This window comes from Misgurnus anguillicaudatus, chromosome 3, assembly GCF_027580225.2.
Source record: "Misgurnus anguillicaudatus chromosome 3, ASM2758022v2, whole genome shotgun sequence".
Taxonomy (NCBI): domain Eukaryota; kingdom Metazoa; phylum Chordata; class Actinopteri; order Cypriniformes; family Cobitidae; genus Misgurnus; species Misgurnus anguillicaudatus.
The window spans coordinates 46615116-46640788 of NC_073339.2; the positions used below are offsets into that span (position 1 = coordinate 46615116).

A 25673-nucleotide genomic window follows, 5' to 3' on the forward strand; every position below is an offset into this window, starting at 1 on the left:
CTGGGCTGACAGTGATGGACCATTTTAATGTCATGCATGGCTCTTATGTCACGAATCTGTCTGCGTCCTGATGTCAGGATATCTGTCACTATGATTATCATTCAAACGCTCATGATGACATCCAGATTTCCACGGCTGCTGTGCATTTTCTATCAGCTCGTTTTTTTAGGAAAGCTTTTAATGCAAAAGCCGACTCCGGCGTTCACGTAGCCTTTTTTTCATATCAGTGTTTGCGGATGAAACCACGTGTCAGTTGTTGTGCCGCTGGCCTCTGTGTGAAGCTCCTTCAGAGAAATGTTAAACTGCTCTTGAAAGCTTTGGTGTCTCGAGTGTGCTTTGACATGTTACATACACCATGCATATTTCATCAACGTTATGAGCCGATGTCTGTATAATGTTTTCCCTTTCATTTCTTTCAATGCTTAATCTAACTTTGTGCAATATATCTTTATGGAAAAACTCTGAATAAATACAGTAGACTCTTTATAGTATGTGAATGTGTGTTTGCTGAAATACCTTAGCTGAAACCTGCATACTGTTGTCTTGCATGATCATGATTGCTTCTGAGATCTTCACATCAATCGGTTCCATGACAGCCTCGATGTTAAACGGTCCCTCCAGCTTATCAGCTACCAGCAGCATGGCATCTGTCAGCACAAGATGAACCAATCAGATGCTTTCTTATATACACAATCATATCTGAAGAGCTACAGTAACTGAGCAATTGAATTTTACTATGGTAAATATTAAAGCATATTACAGTATTCAGTACAATTAATTCAATATATGTACCTTACTATAATACTACAGAATACTGTATGTGTAGTTATTACTACAATACTGTATACTGCAACTTCACTAGAGTAAATACAAAAGTATACTTGATACATTGAATCTTACTGAACATTTCCATATGAAACAACATTACTAACCCATTTAACTTTTGTATTTTGATGTAATTAAATTTAACATTATTCAGTGAGCAAAACTGTAAGGCAGACTTGTTTTTGTTAAATGTAAATTGTGAAAAGCGTGAATAGAGTCAATTATTACTTTTTGTTAACATTAATAAAAAAGGTGAATTATATGCAAATACGAACATTCGGTCTGTTAAAATCTGACTTGATAATTAAAATGTAATCCTATTATGCACATGCATGCAGATTGAACAGGTGAAGTATCAGACAGATGGATGTGTGAAGAACAACATCATCATCACTCAGAAAACATTACAGATCTCAGTTTTCTTCTGTCACACAGGCACAAAAACAGGTTATGTATTGATTCAATTAGTGTCTGTGAATTGATTTTACCCTTTGGGGTTTATATTTGGGAGTCTTTAAACATCGTTCCTCTATATTGTCCCTCGCAGCTACACAAATGGAGACCCATAACGTTTCTCACACATTGTGAAAGAGAGTTTGATAGAAAAAGTAACACTGGCAGAATGATAATGTGTACATTCCCCTGAAAATTACCTTGAAAATGGCAAGAAGATGCGGTAGAAACGGCCGTAAACTGTAATTAAACTGCCACATGTCTCTCTTTGTCTACACTAGCGAGGATGTTTAGTATAATTTTCCTCATGCATTGAAGTGAACAGTTCTCACACTGAGAAACTTCATACATTGAAGTATGAATATCATGCAATATATTTCAATATGATGGTATAATCATTTAATACTATTGTTGTACTGATTTGAACTATCATGTAAAAACCACTGTACTGTACATAATTCTGCAGTGCCATGGCAAACATCAAAGTATTAAACAGAAAGGTTTTGTGATTTTCACAATAGTTTCACAAAATGCCTTCCAGGAAAATTTTCTTCTTAAAATATAAACATACAAATATTTCAAATGAAAGAACAGACCCTCTGCTTTCAAACAAACAAAACTGGAAAACGCGGTAGAGACGTCAAGCGCGAGTGATTTCAATGTTAAGTCAATGTGAAGACGCATTGACGTGCATCTGGAGGTCTCACGGCGCAGATGAGGCGTTTCGCGTGGCGCGGTAGACACAATTCTGCCTCGTTCGCGCGAATGCCGCAAATTAAGTGTATGGCACGGTACGCACGAATGCTGCGTTTTGTGCATTTTGCGTTTGACGCGAATTTGCAGCTGGAGCTCTAGTTGAAATATTTGAACCTTGGTGGATCTTCGCGCTGCGTTAACCAATCAAGAGCCTGCTTGCTGCTGTGGCGGCAGCCCCGCCCGGAGTCATTCATTCAGCATGAAGGCTTGATATTGCCCGTGAGCAGAGCTATACAACACAAGTTCTTATTTCTGGAGACAGGAATAAAAAGGACCTCACTTGGAAGAGTGTCAGTGAGGACATTGGGCAACCTAGTAAGCTGTAAATACACATTTCACTTTTGAGTCACGTGACGTTTATCGACCCGCGCCATTTATTTCCCCCCTATAGTAAGGTGACTAAATACAAACCGGTAACTCTCGCAATAAATGCACAATCAACATCAGCCATGGGGCCAACAGACAACTGCATAGCACTTGGCCCTCCCACAAGAAGCAGATTTTACCTCTGACGCTTTTTCCGCACGTCTACTTCGCTCTAGACGCGCAAATGCATTCAAACTGTTCAAGCGGCAAACTAGGCGCGGTAGACGGAAACGCGGTTGGTGTAAACGCAGCATTAAATATGGGTATTTTTCAAAAAAAAAGAAAAAAAAAAGCTGAAATAATTGAATTTTTTTGTGAAAGAATTTTGTTAGAGTTAAAATTCAAAACGATTATCAAAACATACACAGAGTTTAAAGTTAGTAAAAAAAATTTCTTCAGTTTTTATAAACTGGATAAGTGCTTGTGGATAATCGCGGCATTACAGATTAACATGAAAACTCATTTGGGACACGTTTTTTTATGCAAATGTTGTCTCTTAATTGACGAGATAACTTGTCAATGGCGGGGAAAGAGTTAAATTAGTAGATTTAATTGGTATAACCAGTTTGATTAAACTTGCTCACAGCACTGCCCATACAAAAATTAACTGTTTTTTTGGGTGCATTGGTTATTATTGGCAACACCATGGTTTTACTACAATAACCATGGTTTAACTAAGGTTTTTGAAAACCATGGTTGTCAAAAACATGGTTATTTTGTGGTCACCATGGTTTTACTACAGTGACCATGTTTTTTTTGGTTTTAAAGGAATAGTCTACTCATTTTCAATATTAAAATATGTTATTACCTTAACTAAGAATTGTTGATACATCCCTCTATCATCTGTGTGCGTGCACGTAAGCGCTGGAGCGCGCTGCGACGCTTCGATAGCATTTAGCTTAGCTCCATTCATTCAATTGTACCATTTAGAGATAAAGTTAGAAGTGACCAAACACATCAACGTTTTTCCTATTTAAGACGAGTAGTTATACGAGCAAGTTTGGTGGTACAAAATAAAACGTAGCGCTTTTCTAAGCGGATTTAAAAGAGGAACTATATTTTATGGCGTAATAGCACTTTTGGGAGTACTTCGACTCGCCTGAAAAGTCCGCTCCCCTTCTCACTCTCATAATGGGAGAGGGAGGGTGTTAAGCTAAATGCTATCGAAGCGTCGCAGCGCGCTCCAGCGCTTACGTGCACGCACACAGATGATAGAGGGATGTATCAACAATTCTTAGTTAAGGTAATAACATATTTAATATTGAAAATGAGTAGACTATTCCTTTAACTGTAGTAAAACCATGGCAAATTTGTGTAATGCGGCTTTCACATAGGAAGCGGTGTGCGCTGCGCTCGCCGCTTGTGCTCTGCTGGCCAGACCGAGTATAAGCTCTTCGTCCATTTTGTTTGGACACCCCGTTTCTATTGGCCACGCGGGTAATCGTCACAGAGCGCAGCGCAAAAGTTAAACTATTTTGAATTTTGACCGCGGCGTGAGCGCAAGCTGCGCTCGCTGCGCCCGCGCTTTGCTCGACGCAACAACAAACCGCCCTCGCGCGGCACAAGCCATTGAAATGAATGGGTTTCATAGCGCAGCGCACCGCGTCCTATGTGAAAGCCGCATAGGGGTGCAGCCCTTTCTTTTACAGTGTACAGTAAATACCACAATATGAGAATATTGTAGTTATTAAGTTTGTGTAACCTCTTAAGGAACGGCTGAAATTTCACAAGGGGGCGTATTTGTTCCTCAGACATTGCACAATAAACGTTACATCCGAATATATTCATTATAAATCTTAAATGAAAAGTGAGATTTGAACGAATGTCCGTTAGTGAAGTAATTGTATACAGTATTTATATCGTAATTCGGTCAGAAACGTATAGATTGTGAGATGAACAAATCGTTTTGGATTAAAAGGCTTGGATATTCCATTTCCTTGGATTTTTGGGATTTCTGAACAATTTGTTTTGGACAATTTCACCGAGGACGATAAAGGGAAGATTTTGAAGGTAAGTAAATATCCTAAATCGGCGCCGCCCGGTTTAGGTAACTAACAACTAGATTACAGTTTTATGACTGCTAAAAATCATATTATACTATTGTGTGTGCGCTTAATGGAATCCCGAAAGTCTAAGCTTTCCAACGATGTGCCGCATGACCGCATATTTTGAAGATTTAATGCTTCAAAGTTACAATGCCGTGTACGGCACAGTGTTCCTTATCAGGATAATATACAAAAAGTATTGATTTAATCTCATTCAATGTCATAACTATGATTAAAAGCATCAAAAGATGTCTTAAAGTTTATGCTGGTTTGCAAAGAACCAACATTTACTAAAGGAAAAATCTCTTGAGTCACTGAAGTTGGTAAAAAACATCAAACACAACAAAGTTTTAATTAAACTACTGTAACTAGGAAATAAACTTTTTAAAAACTGCCTAGTGTGAAATAAAAGGTAAATTGAGATGAAAAACTGAAAATAATATAAATAAATGAAGACCTTTGAAGATGATATTGAGTATCCAAACTAAACGGTGCGTTACAGCCCCAATTCTGCCAGAATAATCCGTTAAAAAGCAATTCACTTTAGCAAGTGACCGACTCTCTGGATCTAATTACACAACTTATGTTTGCATTTATTTTTGGCAGCATACAGCAATTACATTAAACAACCATAAAATCCAAAAAAGTAGGAGACTGAATACATTTAGCTGTGATACGGGATACATCCGCAGTGATACAGAAAGCAAATGTTTAGGGTTTGCAGAATAATAAGCATGCAGTATGACAGCATAAGGTGACACTTGAAGCTCAGGTTAAAAATAGTTTGATCTCACTTTCCATGGAGACATCGCTGTACAAAAGACTCGAACAACATGATAAACATTGATGTGCAATACAACCGCAGGCTCATAAAGGCTTTCTACCTTCATATCAATATGATAATATTACATATAGAGGAGTACAATGAGGATTAAACTGAGGTATTTCTTTTCAGTGTGTGTGATCATTTTTTAATGAGTGCCACATATAGCACTTCTGCTGAATTGTTAATTATGAAGTCAGTAGAGACCGGAAAAAGATATCGCACTTCCATTTGATACACTGAAAATTTTTTGCATAACCAGATTTAGGTTCACTACTATATATTCATTATCTTCCCGCACTTCTTCTTTATTTTACATGAAAGGCGATGTTTTTCATTATCACGATCTATTTTTGGCCAAGACGGAGACGTTTGTTCATGGGTGTGTGAGTTGATATGAAACATAAGTCCTGCGAGGAAAACGACAAGAAAATAAGTGCGGTACATCCCCGCCTCTCCTTCCACTGGATGACCAAATTACTCCTGAGTGGACTCGGGCACAAATCAATACAGACGATAGATGATTTGCCAATCTCACAGTTGTGTCATTAAACCTCTGCGTTATTAATTTGTGCTCACATAGAACCTATTACGGCAAACCAGATGATGGCATTGATCGGCGCCAGCTTTCGATGAAAGAGCCGAGAGAAAACGTATTTGATCTTTCCATTAGGTGCTACCCCGCGGTTGAACTCATAAACGGCCCTCGAAGCTGGCCAAGATGGATACCGCATTTCATTTTCGAACAAAAGGGAACGATAACTGAGAGTACATGCCTGATTTAAGGCTCGATCGTCAATTAGGGTGTTGAAGAAGAGCATTTTGGGCTAGCTCGTGGCGATTGAGTGACTTTAGGGCACGGGGACCAAATGAAATGGCGCAGTAATGGCAAAAGCAATTAAAACTTGGAGAGGTTTGTTGGCACGTGGTGCTATGATGTAGGTCAGTCTAACATCAGTTACTTACAGGAGGAAAAGCATTTAACTTTCATTTTGAGTGAGGTGAAAACGGCGGCCGGACATCTAAATGCTCTTTTAAATGTGATATAAAACTTTCGGATGTTTATAATGCAAGGCGAAAATGGATGCAAATGAAAAGCTAACGTAGGACATCCACTGCTATCTCCCAGAGTTAAAGGAACAGTATGTAGGATTGTGGCCAAAACTGGTATTGCATTAACAAAACTTGTTGCTGAAACTGGTACTGCAATCACACAACTGGTGGCCAATACACAACATGACAACATAAACATCAGTTGATGGCTGCAACTCCACTTTTTAAATGACAATAGCCTGGCCAGACCACTGTTGTCAGTGAAGTATTTGAAATGAAAATCATTTCTAAATGTCTAGTGACATATCAGGGCCATTTTATGATTAATTTATATAAATTTCTTACATACTGTTCCTTTAAATGGATGATTTTTATAGGATCTTTTAAGTAAGGAATAATTGAAGACGAGCCGGTAAATTATTTGAAAAATATGCACACCTGGGGCCTCATTTATAAAGTGTGCTTATGCACAGATCGTTAAGTGTGCGTACGCAAAAATCCACGGTAAAGTCCATATTTATAAAAACTGTCTTTGAAGCAGAAAAGTGCTTGGCGCCACGTCAGGGTCTGAGCAGACGCACTCACTTTTTCTTGTCCGATTGCTGCATGTTTTTGGAAATATAAGCCAGTCTTGTTGCTCGTAAAGGGTTATTTCACATCTGAAAGAAAGGGTTACGCGCGTTTTCTTCGGTTTATGAATTACACATATGCATTTTTGATAAATGATGGCCAAGAGGTGGTAATGTGGCCACGAAGTGGAATTACACTGCGGGTGCATTTTTTCCAAATAATTCAACAGCCCAACGTTAATAATTCTGCTTATACCATGCTTACCACATCATAATTCATTGTTCAGATGTTTCATTTTGAAATATCTGACAGGTGTTGTCCTTAAAATACTTTTGTGAGTAGGACTATTTTCTTACGCATCTCATCTAAAGCCCAAGCGTGCCGCACAAGCCCTGAAAAGTGAAGCCAAAACGTCTCGATCCCCCCAGTGTCTGGTCCCAGTGTAGGTCATAAACCCCGCCTCCCCATGTTATTCAACGGGACTTGAGACCAACTAAAAATTTTTATTACACATTTTTATAAACTGTTCTGTCATCTATTGTAGTTTTTATCACGCTGATGTAAATTCACATGTTTGTTTAGTTGGTTATTTAACTCATTCACCGCCAGCCTTTTTGAGAAAAGTTGCCCACCTGCATTTTTGTGATTTTAACAAAATTTCCACAAAATTCCTTGCAGGAAAAATTATTTTCTATAAATATATAAACATACAAATTATGTAAGGAATAATTGACGACAGGCTATTGAATTATAAGAAAGTAATGCATACCCAAGGTAGTAAGGTGTGCATTATTTTCAAATAATTCAAAGGACCGGAGCCGATTATTCGGCTTATACCACGCTTACCACAAACATTGCTCTGGTGCCTATTTTTAAGACATTTGAAAAGATAGGTGTGCGGTTTACAGAAAAATAATCAACACCCATAGAACATTTCTCAGCCAATCAGAATGCAGCATTCAACAGACCCGTGGTATAAATCAAATTAAAGAACACACCCTCTGCTTTCAAACAAACAATAAACAAACAAACAAACAAACAAAATGGGGAAAAAAACTTTCATTATATATTTACTTTTTCTACTTAATTTACCACTGAAATATGGATATTTCTCTTCAAAGATACAACATTTTGAGCAAAAAGCTTAAAAAATTGCGTTTTTGTAAAGAAATTTATGTTAGAGATCAGACTCAGAATGACTATCAAACATAAACGCAGTTAAAATAAACCATTAACTCTTTTTAACTTCCGTTTTTGATAAATTCGTTTTGCGCCATCTGGTGGATAAAAGCGGTATTACACTTTCACTTTGAAATTCGTCCAGAAAGGCACATTTATTAGTTAAATATGAACTCATAAATGACGAGATAACTCGTCAATGGCGGTGAATGAGTTAATGATATAAAAATGGTGGTGTCACGTCATGACAGCTGTGATATCATGTGATATGCACATTCTGCGAGGGCGGGGCCTTGATTTTGCGGCTTTACTTCCTGCTCACTACTGCGCAGGACTGGTCCCGAAATCGCTACTGCGCAGACTCAAGACCCAAGATGTCAGCGCCATATCGGGACACTGGCGGCTTCACTTTTCACCGATGGAAGAGAGCGAAAGGGCGTCGTCCATCTTTTTTACAGTCTATGCTAAAGCCAAAGCCATTTTACAGCGAGAGAGGGGGAGAGAGAGAGAGAGAGAGAGAGAGAGAGAGAGAGAGAGAGAATAAGAGAGACAGCGAAAGAGCAAATCAGACCGAGGTGAACTTGGCGTAGTGATATGAAACTGTAATGAGTTTAACAGACCTGGAACTACTTCATAGGTTTACTGAAAAATAATGCACACCAGCAAAACGTTTCCCAGCCAATCAGAATTAAGAAAAAATAAAGATAGATTTCTGTATACATTGGTGACAATTTACTTAATTTGCTTCAGGTATACAAGGTATTTTAATGTGTTTGCCATTGTTATTATAAACTTTACAGTAGGTGTGGGTCGATCTGATATTCTGTATCGATATTAGTCCGGTTTTGGTGAGAATAGCTGGATCGGATATTGTAGAAGTCGATGAGTACAATCCGATCCGATACCAACACGGGCTTTAACTGTCATGGCAGCTTGACGTAAAGCGTGTCTTGCTGAGCAACATGAATTTACACAAAGTTGCAAAATTGTTTTAAATTGCCCAAAGTTGCACCTTAAATTTAAGTTTTGAATTTTTGTGCTGACAAATTTTAAATGATGTTAATAGTCTGAAACATTTAAATAAAAATGAAGAAGCAGTATTGCACAATGTTTCGTTGAGTTATTTGTTGCACAGTAAAACGTTTGAGTTCTGTAGCTCTGTTTAAGCATTATGCTTTTTGTGGGGCTAACAAATGTGTTATTTGCAGCTTAAATTATTAAAAAGGGTGATTGATATGGTATTGTATCGGTATCAACAGATACTCAAGGTTGTATCGGTATCAGACATAAAAAAGTGGTATCGGCCCAGCCCTACTTTAGAGATGTTCGTGAATGACGGTTGCACACCGGTCTGTTATTGCGGCGACATTTCCAAGCCCCTAACCATGATGAGGCACAAAGCAAAACGTGATTCGTTGCTTTACATTTCAGTCATATGGCCTCTTGGGCGGTCCTTGGTTTCCAGAACTTCAGTAGGAGGTAGGACTATATTTTACCCAACCTAGCTTGTTTTGGACTGCATTATGGAGATCCAATCAAAAAGTTGACTTTCTGTATTCACACAAATACTAAATATTGTCAAATTTAACTTTGGCTATCTGTGCAGGTAATTAAAATGATCAAATTAAAATGATAATCTCCATACGTTGTCATAACTAACCTTTTTCCTTCCTCACATTCCCTGAAGCTTCACTTGCGAATGTGCAGAATATAGTAGCTGTATGGTAATTATTAATTGCTTTTGTGTATTAGCTTCCCAAAACTGATTTAAATTCAAAGAAGAATAATCCAAAGCTAAAGATATATGACACTTATTAAAAGTACCTCCACTTTAAGACTTTAATAACCTCAGTGCTTTCTGGGAAGAGTTTAATCCGGAGACCTGCGGTGCGGCGTCTCTCTCCGCCCGGCCTGTCGCTCTCTTTTCAGGTCTCAGACTTTGAAGAGCACTTTTGTTTGTTTGTTTACTGTGAGGACTCAAATTGCTGGCGATTCCTGGCTAGACTTCCATCAAATGCTGACCGGAGGTCAGATGAAAATCTCTTTACGTGAGACTGTGAAGTCTGGCGATGTGAAAGCCAGACGCACAACCGGCTATTACATTCTGGCGATTTTGAACCGGCTCAGTTTGACTCAGTTTTAACTTTAGTCTAAGGCAAGCCAAGGCAAGTTTATTTATTTATTTATTTGTTTTGTTTTTGTTTTAGGACTTCACAAATACCTAGTTTTAGTATTTATGATTGATTCAATTTGTTTCTTGGCATTCAGTAATATTATGATCATTTTAATGCATTATTTATTTTGTTTTGACAGACAATGAATTTCTTTAAGAGACAATCTAAAAAATGGAAAATTAATAAATTAAAAACATTAAAATGTTATTAAGCTGAATAAAACAGCTTATTTAATAGTAAGAGTCAAAGAAAGGATAAAAATATTTTATTTACGAATGTTTCTGGAGCACATTTGCAAAAAATCATGAAGAAATATGCAGCCATGACTTACAGTATGATTTTATATTATTGTTTTTAAAAGTTGTTTGCTTTCATTAATTCATTCATATTGCTAAATGCTATCTACGGTTGTGGTTTTCGGCTCTTAATGGCTTCTTGAAGACGAATCGTTTAATTAGTAACCAGATGCTTATATTTTTCTAATTCATGTGTCAATAATGTATTGATATTACAAGACAAGCAGCGAGAGAAACTATCTATCATGAGAGAGACCACACGCTGAATAAACCTACAGTCCAAAACTATCAAGGTGAACTTTTTCCCTACTGGCAAAAAGAAAATATACCGGCCACCGGGCAAAGATAAAAATAAAGATAAGTAATGGGGGTCAAGAGAGGATACGGCACTATCGGGAGATTTAGCGGATGGGAAGTGTCGAGTACACAGGCCGCACCTTTGAGCGAGTTTGACGTGAACCCTAGCACAAAAACTACAAACTCCCACACGCCGTCACAACCGATGCCTTTCCTTTGCTGAGAAACATCAGTTTAACCGCAGCGTAAAGGTCTGTACATGTACACAGAGTCTCCTTCAATAAATTCAAGCCGTTCTGTTGACACAAATAACTAAGAGGTGAGAGTTTGAGTCAAATTCAGGAAAGAAAAAATAACAAACAAACTATTTCAACTCTTCAGATCCAGTTACCAAAGTGGCATAAAAGGGAATAAATGTGAAGTCTTATGCCGAAGCACAAAAGAAAAAAGGCAAAATACCATTCAACAGCTTAAAGTATACACTCGCTCCTTAATGGATGCTTGAGGAGGTAACTATAGCAACAGTACATCTCTAAAGCATCACCCCATAAGCATTAAGTGATGTCATTGTTTATTATTTTACTTTAGATTTACATTTCACAGATATAAAAACCTCCAGCGCTTGTCTTTTTATAATTGATGTATGTCTAGCAGCAGGGAGCATTAAAAGAGAAACCTCAACAGATTGTGTTTACAAAATAAATTTTATAAAGTGTAGAGTTCAGACTTTAAATTCTGATTGGATGAGCTTCATTTGGAGTCACGGTACAATGACAAGAAGTGACATACGTTGTATATTAATGCTGGTAGAGTCTAAAGACTTGCTGTTAATGATACATGATGATCTGAAAAACATATTAACGTGGTAAAGTCACTAGCAGTGTTTCTGTTACCCTTCAAATTGAACAAATTGAAATAGCGAATTGAAAATGCAGAATTTCACATATAATCCCATATATCGCAAAATCGGCAATTCAAAAAGCGTGCAATTCAAAACTGCAATGAAAACAGGCTTATTTCGCATTTACATGTAACCTGACGTGCGTAAAAGTCATATGATCATTCTTTGGAGTGGTATTTTTGACAGGAGGACAAGACAGAAGGGGTTTGTTTGACTTCATGTGGTGTCACAAGCACCGTCAAGCGCATGACATCAAAATGAGACGTAGCTAATATTATACAGAAACCTGTTTGAAAGGTATTTGGACTTGCATATGGACTGCATTTATATAGAGCTTTAACAGACCTATGGCCATCCAAAGCGCTTTACAAGTTGCCTCACATTAACCCATTCACTCACGCATTCATACACCGACGACGGTGTCAGCCATGCAAGGGGGTTAGGTGTCTGGGGTTAGGTGTCTTGCTCAAGGACACCTCGACACTCGGTCCAGTGGAGCCGGGGATTGAACCACCAACCTTCCGGTTTGTAGACAACCTACATGAACCACTGAGCCACTGCCGCCATATAGCATTGACTAGCTTATAGCATTGACTAGCATATAGCATTGATTAGCATATAGCATTGCCTAGCATATAGCATTAACTAGCATATAGCATTGACTAGCATATAGCATTGACTAGCATATAACATTGACTAGCATATAGCATTAACTAGCATATAGCATTGACTAGCATATAGCATTGACTAGCATATAGCATTGACTAGCATATAGCATTAACTAGCATATAGCATTGACTAGCATATAGCATTAACTAGCATATAGCATTGACTAACATATAGCATTGACTAACATACAACATTGACTAGCATATAGCATTAACTAGCATATAGCATTAACTAACATTCAACATTGACTAGCATATAGCATTAACTAGCATATAGCATTGACTAGATAGCATTGACAGGTATATAGCATTGACTAACATACAACATTGACTAGCATATAGCATTAACTAGCATATAGCATTAACTAGCATATAGCACTCAGCAGTCACTTTGTTTTTAGAATTGTAACAACATTGACGTTACAGTCGAGCAGGGACGGATTATGGCGATGATGTGCCCTGGGCACGGATGTCTCAAAGGCCCCCTTTACCAATTTTTTTGGGCAACAGCGTTGCACCTGTATGCACAGGGCTCAAGTGTTGGTTCGCATCTGCCTGTATGCCCCATCATACAGGATTAACAATGGCACTAATACGCGAGGAGAGAATGGACACAATATTCTGTACTTTCACACCACAAATTGGTTTATTTATATCTCACCAGTCAACATACTGTACAACATACTCAATCAAAAAGATTCTGACCTCTCCAAATCATATCACAGGAGAAAATTCCATAAATATTTAACATTTCTACATTTAGCAGACATTTCATTACATTTCATGTGTAACTGTCGTTCACCACAGACATTGGGCTGAACACACCAAAACTTTTAAACGCGGCTGAAAACGCCTTGAGGACGCCAAGCGCTTTTAGCTGTGATATTTCAGCTGTGATCCAGTTGGTTGCTGTGTTAATGTCCCGCCCCTCCTCCACTGTAATTGGACGGCCGTATGAGAACTGACATTGACGAGCGGAGCTTTTCACTCAAAGTTAAATATTTTTTAACTCTGCGCTCAGCGCTGAGCGCTTCGAGCACCGGTTTTCAGCGCGGAAAAAACCCGCTAGCTGCTTGCTTATTTGAAAAACGCAGAGTTTCCATTGGAATCAATTGAAAACATGTGCCGGCCTTTGCAAATAAAAAAATTCACATTATTCATCAATATTTAACACAATTTTACTGAAAATAAAATTAAAATATTTATTTGAAAAGAATAGACACAGTAAATTTGACAGGGCCCCCTGCTGGCCCAGTGCCCAGTAGGCCCGTGCGTTAATCCGTGCCTGCAGTCGAGATGTACGCCCCCAACATTAAATTAAGTACACAGTTGATGTTATGTTGAGATTGGCCTGTTGTCTTTTGCATGCGCAAGGTTTACGTAAGAAGAAGAAAACAATTGAGTTTGAGGCTCACGATATATCATTACCATGTACTTTTGTCTTATTATTCTAATACAGTTTTCCATTCTACGGCACCTTTAATGGAAATGCAGCTACTGTAATTCACAGCCTCTTGTGGCTTATTGCTTGTAAAGGAAATCATTTAAAGTCCACTAGATAGAAAATGAATAAATGTGTTGATTTGGACTTAATCTGTATCTGTTGTAGGCTACAAACTTTTAATGTAAAGCAAACATTAGCTGAAGAAGCTCCAACACTGTAATTGATGTAATAACTTCCTGATGCTCAGAATCACAGCTGCTTCATTCACTACTTTCAAAATGTGATGTCAAAGAGCTCAATTCTGCTTTTGTATGGGTGTTTATAAAAATGTGTTTCTCAGGAAATAAACTGCTGCAAAATAACCCAGTGGGGATCCAGATCACATCGGTTCAGACTGGCTTTAGATGTGTCAAAAACATGTCTGCAAAAGTCTCTAGATAAACGCTCAGTTTCCTCTCTCGCCTACTTGGAGAAATTGCCGAAAGTGAAATAAGGTTTTAGTGTTACAGGAAAGTAAATAGCAGAACAGGAGCAGCCCACCAAACAGACGCGCTCTGTAATGAAATCAGACGTCTTTATAAGACTTACAGATCTCCACACACCGACACTCTTCTTGTTTGCTTATTTTGGTTAGACACGTTCATCACTAGCTATGTTAGTGAAGAGCTCTATTAGTTTATGTTTAAATCAGTGCTGACAGATGGGTAAAAACATTGCCTTAAAGACATACAGTAAACATTCAGAGTTAACTTTAGATACATGTTTCCTTTACGGGAAAATAATCCAACATGGCAGGTATCTGACAGCTAAATTTACGGAAATATGTCAAGCCAATTTGATCCAAAAATCTATAGAAAAATTGGGATGTGCAGTGGCGCCAATATATGTATCTGTTGCAATCTGTTTTTTTTTTGGGGGGGGGGATCAAACTGGATTGGGAATTTTACGAAATGAGAATAATTGTATCTTCTAAAATGTAGGCATTTAGCAGATGCTTTTATACAAAGCAACTTAGAAAGACTAGGAAACAATAAAAGCGATGTGTCACAGAGATGCAATAGTACAACAGGTGCTTATAACAAGAGACAAGTTTTCACTATTCAGAAACAATACCTGTTGAGAGAAAAAAAGCTTTAAGGCCTTTTCACACAAAAAATAAAGTGATTTATTTTGTTCACACCAGGGACAAACAGAATAGGATATCGGGTTTATATATGCAATGAAACACATCTAGGTGTGATTTTCACATTTCTTATTGTAGCTTCTCATTAGACTCTCATTACAGCAATAAAAGCATTACAGTTTAGACAATGACTAAGTATAATATTACTGTTAAACCAGCATAAATAAATGTAAATAAACAAATAAAAAAGCCACAACTACACTATTATTATGATGTAAATACAATTTAAATAACATCATTAGTTTTGAATTAACAATAATTAATTATTGTATAGACTAAGAAGAAGACAAAGATGAAGACTAGAAAGACAAAGAAGACGACGAAGAATAGGACGAAGAAGAAGAAGACGACTAAAATAGCGAAGACAAAGAAGAAGATGAAGATGACAAGAAAGATGAAGAAGAAGATGAAGAAGACGACGAAGAATAGGATGAAGAAGAAGACGACGACTAAAATGACGAAGACGAAGAAGAAGATGAAGATGACAAAAAAGATGAAGAAGAAGATGAAGAATATGACGAAGATGACGAAGACGACGAAGAAGATGAAGATGAAGACGATGACGAAGACAAAGAAGATGACGAAGAAGATGAAGAAGAAGACGAAGATGAAGATAACGAAGACAAAGAAGATGACGAAGAAGATGAAGAAGAAGATGAAGAAGATGACGAAGACGAAGAAGATGACAAAGACGACGAAGAAGAAGAAGAAGAGGAAGAAGATGACAAATCGAAGAAGAAGACGAAGAAGACAAAGAAATCCGACTTAGACTAAGAAGAAGACAAAGATGAAGACTAGGAAGACAAAGAAGATGAAGAAGACGACGAAGAATAGGACGAAGAAGACGACGACGACTAAAATGACGAAGACGAAGAAGAAGAAGATGAAGAAGATGAAGATGATGAAGATGAAGAAGAAGAAGAAGAAGAAGAAGAAGAAGAAGAAGAAGATGAAGAAGACAATAAAGACAAAGAAGATGACGAAGGAGATGAAGAAGAAGATGACAAGAAAAGATGAAGAAGAAGATGAAGAATATGACGAAGAAGACGAAGAAGACGAAGATGATGAAGAAGAAGAAGATGATGAAGAGGAGGAAGATGAGGAAGACGAGGATGATGAAGAAGAGGAAGAAGATGATGAAGAAGAAGATGACGAAGATGAAGAGGAAGATGAAGACGAAGAAGAAGAAGAGGATGACAAATCGAAGAAGACGACAAAGAAGACGAAGAAGAGGATGAAGAAGATGAAGAAGACGAAGAAGAAGACGACGAAGAAGACGAAGAAGGAGATGAAGAAGACGAAGAAGAAGATGACGAAGAAGATGGCGAAGAAGAAGTAGAAGCGTTGTTTTATTCTGAAATGTCAGAAAGTGGTAACGCAGATTTATTCAAATACAAATACATATATTAAACTGCTGTCCCTTGTGATTTAATTGCGCTAGTTGAACTTAATTCCAGTAAATGACTAACTTGTTATTATAACTAACTTACTGTTTCCTTATCTTTGTAAGTGGCTTCGGATAAAAGCATCTGCTAAATGCCTAAATGTAAATATCATGTGATGTATTAACATGGTGGAGCTAGTACATCCAAATTTCTTCATACTATAAATATTCATAGTATACAGTACCTACATTTTGAGCAGTCGATGAGAAGATACTTCATCTGTCACAGTATGCAATTTCGGACACAGCCAAGCTCTCAGTTCTGTCACATTTGAGTCCGGATCTTATTCATAGATTTTGTTATGTATTGCTGATATTTGAAATCCCTTGTAAGGGCCGTTTGAAGAGCTCTGGTACGTCATCATTTTTCAGGATTTACAGATGTACAGTAGAGTATATTCTCTGAGGATCACAAATGTGTGGGTTTACTGTTTACTGTCAGTTGTGTGGGTGTCCGCTGGATCCCCGCAGGAATAATTAGTCCCTTAAAATAATGGAGCTGTCTTCATCGACCGAGAACAATTTAGAGCTCATCATGAAATAATTACAGAAAGGATCATCAAATACCACACACAAACTGTCGCATTTACACGCACGAACAGCTAAACAGAATGCTTGAAAGCTTGTCTAAGATACTTCTCACCTCTGATAAGAAGGTGATCCCAGAATGCATTGCAACAAACAGTTTATAAGATGATTATGCTTACTGCATATTTTGATTATTATGAAAATAATTACGGGCTATTTTAGCAAATGCTTACTGGGTTCCTGTAGCTTGGGGGTAGAGCATTGTGTTAGTAGCGCAAAGGTCATGGGTTTGAACCCAGGGAACACACATACTGATAAAGATGTATACCTTGTATAGTGTCTGCATGTAATGTCTGCCAAATGCATAATGCAAATTTTACTGAAATAGGACCTGACAGCCAGCACATCTCATTGCAATTTGCAACTATTTTACCTTTTAGCAAATTTGTATTTGTATTAGGGCTGTCAAAATAAATGCGTTAATAACGCATTAACGCAAATTCATTTTAACGGCACTAATTTTATTAACGCAACACGCAATTTCAGTTTGACCCACAGCTGGATGAATTGAGACGCAGCAAATGACCGGCGCTGTCTAGATGAGTCGGAGCTTTTCTATAAAAATAAGAACATTAAGCTCTCATCTAGCGAATCCAATGCTCTAAATGGTCATTAAACATCTATGCACGTTTTCTGCACGTGCAGTTTTCTTTATCTGCACGTTTTCTGTGAGGTGTACCGTCCCAAATCCATATAAAGCAAAGATGCGTCTTTCACTTTTTAGTTTAGTTTTTAAAGCATTCAGAAATGATAGAAAATAGACTGCAGGACTTTCTTGATGTTAAAATAATTATTAAGAGAGACAAAGTTCGGGATCTGATTGACGTTAAAAGAGTTATTAAGAGTGACAAGGCTCAAAAGCAATGTCTGACGCAGGCGTCTGAAGCGCATGCACACAAACGCGCGAGTGCGTGACCCTGATATATATAGACATCTAACACAAAATTACAGGTTTAAAAATATCTGTTTTGACAAGAATTCACGCAGGTATGACCTATAATCTGTTATATCTGAAGTGAATGTTTGGTTAACTGTTAAGGAAAAGTATCTGTTGTGTAACATTATATTAAACCCTTGCATTATCCTACAGTATCTTAAAGTGGTTTGCCTCAATGTCAAAATTAAACAATAAAAGAAACACATATATGTAACATATAGGTATTGATATTGTTTTTGTTCTGCGTTAACAGGTGTAGTTCTGTCATGCTTTGTCAGATTCCAACAATTGTTCCAATTGTTTTTAAGTTTTTTAATAGAGAATGTTAAAATATAAATGACACATTTTTGAAAATTTGCTCATCCCAACTCAGTTTGCCAGCACAGGTCACAAATGATGCAGCAGCAAACAGAAATGGAGAAAGAACAAAGTCTTCTAAAGGCAAAAACATTTATAAAACGATGGTTCTGTTGATAATGTAAACAGGCTGTTGCAAACATGCATTTGCATATAGCATATATATATTATCCAAATCCATGCTGATTAGAGCATTTAAAAATTGAGAAGTGTTACATTTAGGTAAATTTAGAACAGATAATAATGTGAGATTAATTTGCGATTAATCGCGAGTTAACTCATGAAATCATGCGATTAATCGCGATTAAATATTTTAATCTATTGACAGCCCTAATTTGTATGAATCTCATTTTTTTATTTTGTATAACCTGCTTTTACCCCAGTGATGGTCATGTTTGGGGGTGGACCTTCATGCCTGTGTTTTTCTAATAATAGTATGCTTTTGTAATTTGTACATTACAATACCTTGTAGAATCTGTCTGTGTCAGCGTAGTAACATTTTTATGTAAAGATCTTGCATTTATTTGAGTTGCATTTTTAAGCAGCAGTTTTTGCTTTCCTAATAGTTATTCATTTAGTGTGCTGTCTATGTAGGGTGCTATCTTAGAAAGTTGCTGTCTATTTAGGGTGCTATCTTAGAAAGTTGCTATCTATGTAGTGTGCTACCTGTACAGTACGTTAAAAAATAGCTGTCTATATAGGATGCTATCTTAGAAAGTTACTGTCTATTTAGGGTGCTATCTTAGAAAGTTGCTGTCTATGTAGGGTGCTATCTTAGAAAGTTGCTGTCTATTTAGGGTGCTATCTTAGAAAGTTGCTGTCTATATAGGATGCTATCTTAGTAAGATGCTATCTATGCAGGGTGCTATTTTAGAAAGTTGCTGTCTATATAGGATGCTATCTTAGTAAAATGCTATCTATGTAGGGTGCTATCTTAGAAAGTCGATGTCTATTTAGGGTGCTATCTTAGTAAGATGCTATCTATGTAGGGTGCTATCTTATAAAGTTGCTATCTATGTAGTGTGCTACAGTACGTTAAAAAATTGCTGTCTATATAGGATGCTATCTTAGAAAGTTACTGTCTATTTAGGGTGCTATCTTAGAAAGTTGCTGTCTATTTAGGGTGCTATCTTAGTAAGATGCTATCTATGTAGGGTGCTATCTTAGAAAGTTGCTGTCTATATAGGATGCTATCTTAGTAAGATGCTATCTATGTAGGGTGCTATCTTAGAAAGTTGCTGTCTATTTAGGGTGCTATCTTAGTAAGATGCTATCTATGTAGGGTGCTATCTTAGAAAGTTGCTATCTATGTAGTGTGCTACAGTACGTTAAAAAATTGCTGTCTATATATGATGCTATCTTAGAAAGTTACTGTCTATTTAGGATGCTATCTTAGAAAGTTGCTGTCTGAGTAGGGGGCAATAGTTGCTGTCTGAGTAGGGTGCTATCTTAGAAAGTTGCTGTCTATTTAGAAAGCTATCTTTGAAAGTTGCTGTCTTAGTTAGTAGGGTGCTAGTTGCTTTCTATTTAGGATGCTATCTTAGAAAGTTGCTATCTTAGAAAGTTGGTGTCTATGTAGAGTACTATCTTAGAAAGTTGGTGTCAATGTAGGGTGCTATAGTTGCTTTTTATTTAGGATGCTATCTTAGAAAGTTGCTGTCTGAGTAGGGGGCAAAAGTTGCTGTCTGAGTAGGGTGCTATCTTAGAAAGTTGCTGTCTATTTAGGATGCTATCTTTGAAAGTTGCTGTCTTAGTTAGTAGGGTGCTAGTTGCTTTCTATTTAGGATGCTATCTTAGAAAGTTGCTATCTTAGAAAGTTGGTGTCAATGTAGGGTACAATAGTTGCTATTTATTTAGGATGCTATCTTAGAAAGTTGCTATCTTAGAAAGTTGCTGTCTGAGTATGGTGCTATAGTTTCTGATTAAAAAATGTGATGACAACAAAGAAAGCTATTTTGTCTCTACAGAAAGCATTTAGGGGGTAATAAAATTGCCAACAGTGAGATAAACCTTTCCTCATCTCGTATTGTAACCGGCTGTTTACTTTGTGTAAACGATATCTAAATGTCAGTCATAAAACAAAATGCCTGAAATTCTTTAAAGTACACATTCTAGGGAAACGATATATTGCTTATACACACACACACTGTTGCTCTCAAAGAAATACACCAGTAACCATTTACCACTTGTACTACAGTATATGTAGAAATTACACTGGGCTAATTTGTAGCCGTTTCATTTTCGACATCAATCAATGAATACAACTGTAATATGCACTGCTGAAAATGAAACAAATTCTTGGTTTTGGCTTTTGGATTTCAAGTGATGTCTGTTTAGTCATCGCAAGACAACACATTTTTAAATAAACAGCCACTCGTAATTACAATGAATACATTACTGTAATTGAATACTGAGTTAATGTATAAATGAATACTATTCAATCACAATTCAATGAACATTAAATCATCTTTTGAACCAGTTCACTGAAAACGATTGATACTGAGCTTCCAAATGCAAATTTGTCACATAAGATCAAAACAAAAGCTAAATCACCGCAAAACAGCTGTGATGCTATTGAAAAAGGTTTATGTCACTACTTAAAGGAACAGTATGTAAGAAATTTATATCAATTAATCATAAAATGGCCCTGATATGTCACTATACATTAAGAATTAATTTTCATTTCAAATATTTATATCACTGACATCAGTGGCCTTTCAAGGATATTGTCATTAAAAAGTGGAGTTGCAGCCCTCAACTGATGTTTATGTTGTCATTTTGCATATTGGCCACTAGTTGTGTGATTGCAGTACCAGTTTTAGCCACAAGGTTTGTGATTTCAATACCAGTTTTGGCCACAATCCTACATACTGTTCCTTTAAGTCTATTAACCCAACACAGGGAGATAGACTATGACATCACAGAAGATAGAAAGACAATGACGTAATTATGACGATCAACATAGAAAGGCGTACAGATACATACAAGTACGTTCACGTACCTTAATTGCTGAAGCATTGCATTAGCACACACAGACTAATAAAAGAAATGTATCGACTGAATGCAAGATGAAATTAAAATGTATATGTAAGATACAAAGACAGACAGACAGACAGACAGACAGGTATTATTAATATGTTGTAGTTGAACTATCTGAAGAAAATCTATTTTAAACAATACTGTACGTCAATGCCTGAGGTCATTAACCAAATTAATGTCATTTAATGTCTCGTCTGAGTGTTTTCTACATGCTTTCATTCTCAGAACTTTGCACTCAGGCAGTTATTGACTAATCAGAGCCAATTTTCATGTTTAAATGAAGACGTCTGGGGTGAAGCTGGGAAGTGAAATTCTCACAGTGGACCGTTCAGACAGGTTTTAATTGGACAGTTGCTCTCACAGGCCAGAGGAGAGTCTGATAGCCGAGCAGGCAGGCGGTTAAAGTCACAGAGCTGTTCATGCTTGGCCAGCTTTGGATAAAGTGCTAGATTTTAATGATGGGATTGGGGCGTCACTTTTTCCAAAGCTCTTTGAAGGTACAAAAGTTCAATTTCAGCTAGTAAGATGTAAATCCACTGGGAGACGACAGCACACTGCCACTTACTAAAAATTCCAAAAACTGTATTTGAAAGTCAATATCCAAACACAAATATGTTAAAACACTGCATGTGCTGTTTATATGCAAAGCAGCAGGCTTCACATGCAGTCGGTTTGCATTTATACATTTACATTTTTATGCATTTGGCAGACGATTTTGTCCAAAGCGTCTTATAGTGCATTACAATGAATGTATACATTTTTAAAAGTATGTGTGTTTCCTACTGTAGGTTTGAACCCATGACTTTTGTGCAGCTAATGCAATTCCCTACCACGGTTTTACTCTGATGATCACAGAAATTAAGACTACAACCCTTGATATCAGTCAATTAAAATATTCCTTCAGCTTTAAAAGGATCCTTTACTGTACTTACTGTAAGTTTGTTTTAAATCACTTTAATGATATTCTATTTTAAGAATGCTTATTTTATTTATTAAACATCATTATTTATGAATTTAAAACATTACACCTATAAAGACTGATGTTTATTTGGATATGATGGTGTCCCGAATAGTATCCAAGACACAAATTTGTGCGTTTCTTAGAACATTTAAAACACAATGATGCAGCCTATTTCATTTTTGCATACTTGTTTTTAGTAGTACGCATCCATGCATGCTTTTTTGATCCAAGGGAATACACATACGGATAAAAGATTGAATGCACTCTTTGTATAAAACAAGGGGCAACGCTGGGCTCGCAAGGTATCCTGGGTAATTTCATCTCCCACTTTGTTTTAAGCCTATATCGGTCCTGGCTACATTTTGAGGGTTGATTCTAAGGGGAAATAGCACTCCGTCTTGCTCCCTAAAGTAATGAGACGCCTACCCCTACACGTGCACACACAAAAGTGAGGGTTAGGGCAAAAATGTAGGGAAAGCGACGTATTGGGATGGGCTCTAAACTGCAATTCATCGACTGGCCGCTAGAGGCTCCAAAAGGAGTCAATTCCCATATACCCCCATGTTAAAATGCCCGACTTTACAGCAGAAAATAATATGTTTACAGCCTGGTACAACTTTTTTATGGTCTATATAGCTAATTTTGACCACTCTGAGGGGGTTGAATTAGTTTGTAACTCATTTGTTTAAATTATATAAAGCCTTGAAGTTCTGCATAATTAAGGGTGTGGCCACTTGAGTGATGGGTGAAGCTAGGCGGGCGTGGTTTCAGCAACCATCCACCTCAGCTTCACCCACGTCCCGCCTCTTTACCCATTTTCAGATATCCGCGAGTGATGCGCGGTGACCTGGGCCAAGATGGCGAAGGAAAGTGACGTCAAGGACACTACGTCCATTTTTTTACAGCCTATGGTATAAAAGCATCTGCCAAATGCATGCATGTAAATATTATGAATATTTATATACATTTTTGTCATTTGAAAAGTGTTATACATATAAATATTTCATCTTTACCTCAAAGTGGGCCTACACTGTAAAAATGTTTTTTAATGTTACTTTACCTTCAACTTGTTTTATAAGTTATGTCAACTTAAAAAAGTAGGTTGAATTGACTTGCATAACCAAGTTGTTTTAACCAACACACTACACCAGTGCAGAAATGAAAAATATGCTGAAGTCTACTTGTTTTTATTGGTAAATAGATCACTTTGTTCCATTAAATGGCTGGTGTTCAATAGCTTTAACGTCATCACAAAGGTTAGCACCAGCTCACCGTGATATCAGCCCACTTGTTTGTGTTAGCTTAACCCTGCTTAGCTTTTCAATAAAACATGCCACAGAGAGGAGAATGAAAGTAAACAACCATTAGAGGATTGTTTACCTGGACGCTTGCATGGAGGACAGCCAAAACCAGCAGACACCAGTGCTCTCCATCCTTACATCCACCTCTCAATTCAATTAAAGTCTCTATTAAGAGTCTAAGACAGAGGTTCAATAACTTTCTATTTTTAACCCCTTCAGACCTGATTTTTATTAGGTGTCTAATCAGTGTGCCATATTTGAATTAATTGATCAGTATTTTTATTGATTTGTACCACAAAACATGTGATGTCCATTCCAGTGGACGCAGGGTCTAAAGGGGTTAAAGTCTTGGGTTTGTTATTGCTTTTAATGTATAATCAAGTCATAAAATCCAACTTCTAGTTCCACATGTTGACCAATCTCATAAATATGGTCATTTCAACATTAACCCAGCACACATCCAGCACAAGTCATTTTTTGGCTAAAGATAAAATGGTTTTAAGAAAAGAAAAGCTTCTGGAATATGGCCGGTTATCAGACGCTTTTCAATTTTTTTCACTGTCTTTTTCAATTTGGAGTAAAATGAGGCGGTTGTAGCCCTCAGCAAGGCTCGAGGGCCTGGATAAATTTAAATGCTGCCAGGCAAAATCATTTACATGCTGTATTTTCATAACCGCAGATATATTCATACAGAAAATAAATGATACCAAAATAATTCTGCCTTTTCCAAACCCATAGCCATCATTTTTTTATCAGCACATTAGCTTTATTTATCTCCAGGAGTTATCAAATTCAGAAAGGGTTTGCATGAAAGTATATAAATGTATAAAGATTTGGCTTTACTCTCCATTAAAGGACTTAACTGTGTGGCCGGTATTCACATGAGAGTCGCCTGAAGACATGCAAATATATAGTCGAGCTGAGTAAGAATTTGTTACTAAGAAGTTCTTGAGAATTTATACAAATAAGTATATAGAAGTTTGCATATTAAAACAGAAAAAATGACACAATTGCTGCATTTACTTGGCTTTTTAAGTGTTACATAGTGTGAAAATGATTTTGCAATTATAAAAAACGTATTCATTTCTCATCAAGTTTTTTTTTCTTAAAAAACAATATAATGGTGTTTTAACTCTTTCCCCGCCTTTGACTCACCAAAGACACACACAGGGAAAAAGCGTTAATGGTCATATACTTTTAATGGGTGATGTCATGCGTTGACGTCCTGAAGCGTGGATCTGTCAAAGTCGCATCACTGCAGTTGCTCGCAGCAGAAGTTGAACATTTGTCAACTTTTTAAGCCCCAATGCATGCATCAGCCAATCAGATCGCCTTATGCAAATAACCTAGTGCAAGCCAGCCAATAAGGTTTATGCATGTGTTGCGGACACTGTGATTGACTGTTGGCCACGCTTCAGACAAGCCTTCCCTCAGGCGTTAACGCTTTTGCCCTGTGTAAATGTACCATAACCCAATTTATAAAACCTGAAAGAAACCCTTAGGGCAAACAGTAAGAACTCTGTGTATGTTTTGATCATCGCTTTTAATCTGATCTATCTAAAGTCCTTCACAAAAATGCAATTATCTCAGCTTATTGCTCAAAATTTTGTATTTTTGAAGAAACCTACCCATATTTGAGAAGTGATAAAAAGAGAACAAATTAAGGTAGGATGAATTTTTTGTTTGTTTGAAAGCAGAGAGTCTGTTCTTTCATTTGATATATTGTATGTTTATATTTTCTGAGAATTTTTTTTGGAAGGCATTGATCTTTTGTGATGATCATAAAAATGCTGGCAGCTTTTTTAAAAAACTCTGGTGGGGAAAGAGTTAATGCCTTTTGTATTATGTAATATTTAATTCAAATGTTTATGTAAATATAGACGTTACCACATCCCTCCTAAGTAAATATATCACAGTACAGTTATTTTTGCAGAACATTCAATAAAAAATAATTGTATGTACAGTTACTTAATTATATGTGATGTCACAGGGCTCTACAGCCAATCAAAACAC

General features: G+C 37.0%; 1 protein-coding gene across 2 annotated transcripts in view; it reads right to left on the reverse strand.

The window, feature by feature from the left end:
• Positions 1-25673, reverse strand: part of gpc6a (glypican 6a) — a 229920-nt gene that overhangs the window by 60080 nt on the left and 144167 nt on the right. For both annotated transcript variants that reach the window (XM_055206175.2, XM_073866254.1), the window contains exon 5: positions 517-647. In XM_055206175.2, coding sequence (XP_055062150.2) covers positions 517-647 — 131 coding nt within the window. The remainder of the gene's footprint in view (positions 1-516; positions 648-25673) is intronic.